This window comes from Colobus angolensis, unplaced genomic scaffold (assembly GCF_000951035.1).
Source record: "Colobus angolensis palliatus isolate OR3802 unplaced genomic scaffold, Cang.pa_1.0 Scaffold14, whole genome shotgun sequence".
NCBI lineage: Eukaryota > Metazoa > Chordata > Mammalia > Primates > Cercopithecidae > Colobus > Colobus angolensis.
The window spans coordinates 10,190,557-10,199,280 of record NW_012114488.1 but is presented as its reverse complement, the minus strand read 5'-3'; the positions used below and the strand labels follow the sequence as shown (position 1 = coordinate 10,199,280).

Sequence of the window (8,724 nt, the reverse complement as noted above, 5' to 3'; positions counted from 1 at the left end):
TTTTTTGAGACAGTCTCGCTCTGTTGGCCAGGCTGGAGTGGCACGATCTTGGCTCACTGCAATCTCCGTCTCCCAGGCTCAAGCAATTCTCCGGCCTCAGCCTCCCAAGTAGCTGGGATTACAGGCATGTGCCACCACAGCCAGCTAATTTTTATATTTTCAGTAGAGATGGGGTTTCACCATGTTGGCCAGGCTGGTCTCGAATTCCAGACCTCAGGTAATCCACCCGCCTCGGCCAGTTATAATTATTTTTTAAAATTTTTCGCTGGGTGCGGTGGATTGTAAGGACTCCCCAGCCTTGTGGAACTGTAAGTCCATTAAACCTCTTTTTCTTCTAAGTCTTGGGTATGTCTTTATAAGCAGTGTGAAAAGGGACTAAAACAGGTGGGTCTCCTGTTCCCTGTGCAGCCCTGCACAGCAGCCTCTCCAACAGGCTCTGGGGCAGCCCCAGGGTGGGTAGACTGGGTGGGGCTGCCGTGGCCCTTCACTTGGGCAGGACATCAGAGGATTTGAACACCAGCTTCCCATCACAGGTCTTGATCTTTTTCACAGCCACAGCCCTGAAGGAGCTGGTACAGCTGAAGGAGCTGGCTCCAGCCCCTGCCAGAACCAAAGCTGGAGCCCAGGCCATAGGTGAGGCCAGGGCTTGTTAAGTCCCTGTAGGCCAAGCTCAGCTCGTCTGGTGGTCTTCATATGGATACTCATGTACTGCAAGCCAGACTCTAGCCAGCTCTCCTTACCCTCCAGCAGCTTCCTGTAGGTGGCAATCTCGATGTCCAGGGCAAGCTTGACATTCATCAGCTCCTGGTACTCATGCAGAGGCCACACATGTCCTCCTTGGTCTGCTGTAGGGCAGCCTCCAGCTCAGAAAGCTTGGCATTGGCATCCTTAATGCTCAGCTCCCAGTGCGGCTTGGCATCTGAGATGGTGGCCTCCAGGGAAGCCCTCTGGCCTTTAAGGCCCTCAATCTCAGCCTGGAGCCAGCTGATGTTCCGGTTCGTCTTGGAGATCTCAGTCTTTGTACAACGCAGGTCATCCCCATGATTCCAGGCCAGCGTCTGCAGCTTCTCATACTTGATCTGGTACATGCTCTCAGCCTTGGCCCAGGTGCGGTTGGCAGTCTCCTCATACTGGGCCTTGACCTCAGCAATGATGCTGACCATGTCCAGGGAGCAGCTGTTGTCCAAGGACAGCACCACCGATGTGCACAAGGTCGGGAACTGCAGCTCCCGGATCTCCTCTTCACAAAGCTGCCTAAGGAAGTTGATCTCATCAGTCAGCCCTTCCAGGTGAGACTCCACCTCTACCTTGTTCACATAAGCTTCATCCACATCCTTCTTGATGAGAACAAATTCATTCTCCAGCTCTGTATGGTTATTGATCTCATTTTTGTACTTGTTCTTGAAGTTCTCTACCATCTCCTGTGTGTAGCCAAGCTCCGCCTCCAGCTTCAGCCTCTCCTGGCCCAGAGTGTCCAGCTGCCACAGAAGGCTGTTGAAGTCACTCTTGAACATGTTGTCCATGTTGCTCTGAGCCATCTTCTGCTGCTGCAGGAGGCTCCTCTTGGTTCCCAGCATCTTGTTCTGCTGCTCCATGAACTGCACCTTGTCGATGAAGGAGGCAAAGTTGTTGTTGAGGGTCTCAATCTGCTCCTTCTTCTGGGTGCACATGGCCTGAATGTTGGAGTCCACTTCCAGCTTAAGGTGACTCAACAGGTTCTGGTTAACTGTGACGACTGTGATGCCTCCCCTACTCCTAGCCCCACCATAGCCTCTAGCCAGACCCATGCCAGTGCCCAGGACACCCTGGAAGCTGCTGCTGCTGCCCACTCGGGAGACAATCAAGGAGGTGATGCAGGCCCTGGGTCTGCTCATGTAGGAGCAACTGCTGAAGGCCCGGGGGCCAGAGGTGAACACCCTGTAGGGCTGCTAGGTCACCCTGATGGACATGGTGGAGGCAGAAGTGGAGGCAGGCAGGCTGAACCAGGAGGAGATTTGAAAAGGAGCAGAGGAGCTTTTAGGTCAGTCTCTAATTTTTCCACAATTACGGTAATGTTAGCTTTCTCTGAAAGTACTGAGAGGAATTTAGGTAATTTATAACTTACTTATGTAGTACTAAAAGGATCCAACTGACAGCCTAGCATAGTATATTTCTAACATTATTCAAAGTAAAATGGGATAAAATTTTGAGATATTCTAGATCATAATTCTACAGTTTGCTGAAATATATTCTTACCAAATTTTGTCTAGTTTTCTAGTTCAAATGAAAATGAGGGAGGGTTTTAACAATTAGAATTTGTGATATTCAGCTATATTTAGCGAGCCAAAAGTCAGCTGAATGACAGTAAAGACCTTTGTGACTGGACTGTCCAGATATTAAGAGACTCTTATGGCCAGTACTGCTTCGACATTTACAGCTTCATTCAATTTCTGAAAGTCAATTATATGGCAGGGAAGTGCTCAAAGAGTCCAAGGACTGGGTGTGAAAAGCAGTTTGGCAGAGAAAAGGGAGACATATGCAGGAAAACACGGAGCACAAAAATATCTAAAACCTTTTTTTCAAAACCGTTTCTACACATTATTATTTTCCTCTAAATCCCAAGTTGACATTTCTGTTTTAGCTTCACAAGTTTGGTATCCAGAGGTTCTGAAATTATCTGTTTGGTTCAGGTATCAGCCTTCTCATGTGGCAAATGAAGCACTGGAATTAGTCTAAGGTCCGTTCCGACTCTAAAATTCCACAAGTTTGGGAAAGATTCCCTTTTATTCTACTGCAACGTCTCACCTGGGTAGTAAGTATAAATTCTGAAAGCTTTCCTGGAGACTCAGAAGTTAAAATTAATTAAAATTAATACCTCATGAACTTCAGAATATTCAATGCAAACATCCCACTAACTTCAGATTCATAAGCATGCTAAGTGATTAACTGATTTTAAAGCACGCTATGATCTAGTTTCTTCTTAAGAAAACATCCTCTGCACACATATACAAATACATATGTGTGTGTGTGTATCTATTCACCTTTACTGTAATATACACAACTTGAGAAGAGGAATCAGTCTCTAGAATAAAGCTGCACAGACCTTGATTGAGTTAATCATTAAAATATATGTCCTACCTCAAAACTTTTTTGCTTATTCTAATTTATTCTTCTTAACCAGAAATCCAGGAAGGAGAATGAGAGAAGAGGAAAAGCAAAGAAAAGCTCTCTTTCTTTATTCTGTCAATAAGAAAGGTGAGGGAATCATTTCTTAAGAAAAAGGTATTGGAATAGAGACCCAGGAAGTTCTTGATTCAAGATACTAATCAAGGTAAGTAAGAAGAGAGAGAATAAAGTACCAAAAAGAGAGTACCAGAAATCCTGGGGATTACACATGCAATATTAGTTACAATAAAAAATAAATTCAACACTTACTTTTGTTAAGTGCTATACTATGTCATTAAACAGCTACCAAAGCACAAAAGCTAAACAATTTGCCCAAGCTCACAAAGCTGGAAAGCAAGAGTTGGGCTTCAAATCCATCATTCAAACTCATCACCTAGGTTTAACAGTACTATTATCACAACTAACAATTTCCAATAATTATTTAATATTATTTAATACTGAGATCCTATTTAAGTGTTCTGTTATCCCAGTAATGCCTTTTCCAGCTGTTTTTTCACACCAGGCCCAATCAAAGTCCACACATTGCCTTTGGTTCTTAGGTGTCCTAAGTGACAGCCAGTTTCATAAACTCTTTCAGTTAAAAAAAAAAAAAATCATCATTTAAAACACATGTGGATGGGTTGGGCATAGTGGTTCATGCCTATAATCCCAGAGCTTTGGGAGGCCAAGATGGGAGGACTGCTTGAGGCTGGGAGTTCAAGAACAGCCTGGGCAACAGAGCAAGGCCCCATCTCTACAAAAAAACAAAACTCAAAAAACTAACCAGGTATGATTGTGCACACCTGTAGCCCTAGCTACTTGGGAGGCTGAGGCAGGAGGCTCACTTAAGCCCAGGAGTGGGTGGTTACAGTGAGCTATGATCATGCCATTGCACTCCAGCCTGGGTGACAGAGTAACACCCTGTCTCTAAATAAATAAATACACTTGGAAATTCAGTTTAGTAAGAATGTTCTACTTGATTCATAAAACATGATTGAAATAAATTTATAATCTGTGTAAAATATGATTTTAAATTTATGCTGAAAAACTCAATTAATTTTTAAAATTCTAGAGCAGATTTAGTTGAGAAAACCTCCAGACCCCTTCAGTAGGCTACAAAAAGAATGCAGAGCATGCAAAGTATGTACAACAGGTAACTGATGAAGTAAAAAGAGGAAGGGATAGAACCTTGTTTCTGATTAGAAGAAGAGAGATATAATTACATTTTCTGCTTAATATTTTATTCTTCTTTGCTAAAGAAAAGCCGGGCTGTAAGCAAAAAGCTTGGAAGAACAAATAGGAAGTACTTTCCTCTGATACGTTCTAGGAAGAAAGGTTTCTCTTTCTAGGAGGAAACACTAAAATAAAAAGCTTCTGGTCAGAGTTTTGATACCTGACCTCAAACTGGCCCTCAATCACTATTTGGCAGACCTATCATGAATTCCCACTGCTGCCAAGAATGGCAGGGAAAACAGGTCAGCTGAATGTTTCACATCACGTGTTCATCTTTCAAAAATAATTTCAGTTCAAGATCATACAGCTTTATAGCTCACACAAGATTTTAACTTTCTAAATAACTATAAACTTTAAAAAGTGTTTTTGCTTTCAAAAACAGAAGGATATAATAAAATGTAGAGTGATTTGGAGTTTCCTAGTATTTTCACATCCCTTATCCAATTTAATTTTCTTGATAACCCAAAAAGAGCATTATTATTAAACCCATTTGATGGGCAAATAAAGTCTGCTGGGATCAACTTGCTGGGGATCCTGGACTGTGAGTCATTCTTCTGAATCCTAGTCTGGTGCTCTGCCAGGCAACACTGTTCTGAGTAATGCAATTCTCTTCTTTTCCTTATTTAGTCAAAGTGTAATTGAATTAAATACTGGAGAAAGTATAAAAATTTAAAGCTACATAAAATTAATTTTAGAAAAGAAGGTTAGATGATATACTGAAGTATCCTTTTGAAAAGCCTGGCTCTTGGAAACCCATCTAGTAGAAGAAAATATTTAGAAAAGTAGAAGAAAACTTAGAAAAGCAGAGCTCTCTTCCTTGAAAATATATTTAACCAATTCTTCCTATGTGATAAAACTGTTAGGGCCAGGCATGGTGGCTCACACCTGTTAACCCCAGCACTTTGGGAGGCCGGGGTGGGCGGATCACCTGAGGTCGGGAGTTCGAGAGCAGCCTGACCAACATGGAGAAACCCCGTCTCTACTAAAAATACAAAATTAGCCAGGCATGGTGGCGCATGCTTGTAATCCCAGCAACTTGGGGCTAAGGCAGGAAAATAACTTGAACCCAGGAGGTGGCAGTTTGGATGAGCCAAAATAGCACCACTGCACTCCAGCCCGGGCATCAAGAGTGAAACTCCATCTCAAAAAAAAAGAAAAAAGGAAAGAAAACTGTTAGGTAATTATCAGCATAATTTTTATATAGCTAGGTGTCAAAACTGTATTTTTATTTTTACCATACAATGTTATCTTTAGCTGTACCTATTAGGAAGGTTCATTATACAAGACATTAGTAAAAAGCTAAAATTCACAAGCTGTAAAGAAACTTAACTGCAAGGATTAAGAGCCTATCCTCAGATTGGTACTTTGTTCACATTTTTACTACCATGAATCTGATAAATTGCTGTGCTCCACAGTACTAAATATCCATCTTAATTAATCATAGTTCGATTTAAGCATAGAAATGTCTTTTTATGAAAGTCAGAAGTGAAGCTTCCGTTTACAAGTTTACCATACGGCAGACTGAATTATTTTTCCTACCCTAGTGCTCTATAAAAGTGGAAGTAAAAAGTATTAGCAATAAAATTCAGGATTTAAAACTTATTTATTGCTAAAATCAAGTTGCCTTCATACTATATACCTTTTGGATGGTTATAACAGGATTTATTTCTCCTCAGCTTTCACCTCTTTACCTCTTGACCACACTATTAACTACTGAAAAAAGAAACCGCAGCTGTACACTTACCTCGGTTTTAAAATCATTCACTGAAAAACCAAAATTATACTCCTAAATAACCTAAAACTGCTTCAAAGTTATATTCAATATTTTGAAATAAAAGCGCCTCAAGATTAGAGGTGCAAATAAATTATAGACGTATTTTCAGGCTTTCCAACAGCGAATGCTCCTTGTTTCTAATTGGAAAGGAGGAGTGAACAGAAAATAGAACAAAGAGAAAAAAGTACGTCCTCAGAGACACATCACTTTACTTTGGATGACAGAATTTCGTATATAAAAACATCTTAAGTTGTACTTCCTCCCAAGCTTAAAGTCCTTATAATGAGAACACCGAAAGGCGAACCCAAGGCCAGCACATTTTATTTCCGCTGTCCCAGAAGCGGGCTGGGTGCGCCCGAAGCTCCGCTCCAACAGCGCCGCGCCGCGCCGCGCTCTCAGCAGCGCCTCCCGCTGGCGTCTCCCCAACCCACGCCCAGGTCGCGGCCTCTAGCACACCTGGACCGACGCAGGTGACCGGCGACCCACTCCGAGGATCTGGTAGAAACCGGCCAGGAGACCACTCCCGCCCGGAGGAGCGAGCCACTGTCACCTGGCCTGGAGGGACGTTCCCCACTGCCAACCATGCGAGAGGAACGAGCCTCTGTCACCCCTGCCGGGAGAGGCGTCTCCACTGTCACCATGTCCTGAGGGGCGCCCACTGTCACCCCCGCCCTGAGGGGCGCCCACTGGCACCCCTGCCGGGAGAGGCGTCTCCACTGTCACCATGTCCTGAGGGGCGCCCACTGTCACCCCCGCCCTGAGGGGCGCCCACTGGCACCCCTGCCGGGAGAGGCGTCCCCACTGTCACCATGTCCTGAGGGGCGCCCACTGGCACCCCTGCCGGGAGAGGCGTCTCCACTGTCACCATGTCCTGAGGGGCGCCCACTGTCACCTTCGTCCCTCCCGGTCCCCACTGCCACTCTGACCGGGAAGGGCGTCCACTGTTATCCCTACCAGGAGAGGCGTCCCCGTTGTCACCCTGGCCAAGAGGGACGCCCATCACCCGCTCCCTAAAGGGCACCCAATGTCACCCCTGCTTTGAGGGGCGCCCACTGTCACCCTGCCGGGAGAGGACACCCACTGTCACCCCCACCCACTGTCAACGGCTCTCTACGCCGTCCGCTTCGGGGCGTGGGGGTCCAGGAGGGATCTGGGTGGGGGCCCCCTGACAAGCGCACCCTCTCGCCTGGGCCCGGGCCCACCCGCTGCTCGGGGCCACCGCATCCTCGCGGCCGCCCTCGTCGCGGACTGCACGGGTCGCAGCCTCCTGGGCGCCCCTCTGGGTTGCGGGGTCCGACCTGCGGCGCTCGTCACCTCATGAGGTAGTCCCGGAAATCCTTGCTTCGGACATAGTCCGCCGCTTTCCGCACCAGCGCGCCAGCCATGGCTGTGCCCACACCAGACCCCGAGAGGACACTGCCGCTGCTGCTGCTTCCCAGAGCCAATGACACCCAGGCCCACCCCGCGGCGGCCGACAGCGAGCTAGCCCTGGGGCCCGCCTCACGACACCCCGCCACGCCTTACGGCCGCGCCGCGCAGCCCGGCTCTCGGCCAATGACAGGGCGCAGGGCCGGCGATGGTGGCGCGGACTGGGTGGCTCGTGGCGCACACCCCTTCCCGCCCTCTGTGGCGCACGGGGGCTGGGCCCGCTGCCGTAAAACGGCTGGGGCAGGGCGGGGGCTGACAGGCGGTTGCTAGGCTCCAGCGGCTCCCGGCCCGCGGGGGCTTGGAGGTGATATCTCTCTGTCCCGCAGGGCTGTGGGCGCCCTGCCGAGCGTCGCGCGGTCTTGGGGCGCCCTGCAGTGGGGCCCCTGCGGCGCAGCGCGCGGTGGGACTGGCCGGGTTCCCCCGGCGCCCAGGGCCTGTGTCTGCGCCGATTCCTGGCAAGGGCACCTTGGCCCGGCGGCCCGCAGCCCCCGCGCTTCCTGCATCCTCGTGGGCAGACCCGGCCCGCCAGCTGGGCCACCTGCGGTTTCCGGTTACTGGGGACTGCACAGAGCCCCGTGCCAGCGACCGCAGCCAGGGCCCTGGCTTCTTCCGAGCACTTTCCCCGTGACCGGTCTCTCCAGGGTGGCGGAGGGCACCCAGGGCCGGCGCTCCTCACCAGCGCGCCGCAGCTAGGGGCTCAGGAGGGAGCCGCAGCGTTGGAGGAGGAAAGCATTTAAGAATAGCACAAAGCCTTAGGCTCGAGGAAGCGTGACTGCTTACGTGTTGAAAATAAAGGTTATATAAGTCCCACCGCGGGTGCATATTGAAAAGAAAGGGCCCATTAGTACGCGACCCTCGCGTAGGTATTGATTTGCACCACCTGTCTTAATTTAATGTAACTTAATTTAGGAGAGCTAAGTAATTAAACATGAGGCCAAAGTACATAAGAAAGCGGCAGCCCTTTATTGCAAATATGCACACACTCTCCGGCGAGGTTCCCTGGTCCTCAGGTGTGGGGGCGTGGGGGGGGGTGTGGGGGGTGGGCCAGGGAAGTCCCGCAGGCGCTCTCCGGGTGATATTCCCTGGTCCACGAATGCGGGGGCCGAAGAAGTCACGCGGCTCCTGCGCAGCTGACTTTAATGCAT

The 8,724-nt window shown here is 48.3% G+C and overlaps 1 protein-coding gene and 1 pseudogene across 3 annotated transcripts in view; both read right to left on the bottom strand.

The window, feature by feature from the left end:
* Positions 1–7,673, bottom strand: part of MPC1 (mitochondrial pyruvate carrier 1) — a 20,499-nt gene extending 12,826 nt beyond the window's left edge. Inside the window, exons 1-2 of one of the 3 annotated variants that reach the window (XM_011934958.1) lie at positions 7,466–7,603; positions 5,791–5,794 (exon numbers count right to left, since the gene is read on the bottom strand). In XM_011934958.1, coding sequence (XP_011790348.1) covers positions 5,791–5,794; positions 7,466–7,536 — 75 coding nt within the window. In that variant the 5' untranslated portion in view covers positions 7,537–7,603. Of the gene's footprint in view, positions 1–5,790; positions 5,795–7,465 lie in introns of all 3 variants that reach the window. The other 2 variants (XM_011934959.1, XM_011934957.1) reach the window with 2 other exon arrangements.
* LOC105506708 lies at positions 485–1,988 on the bottom strand (annotated as a pseudogene).
* Positions 7,674–8,724: the final 1,051 nt, after the last annotated feature.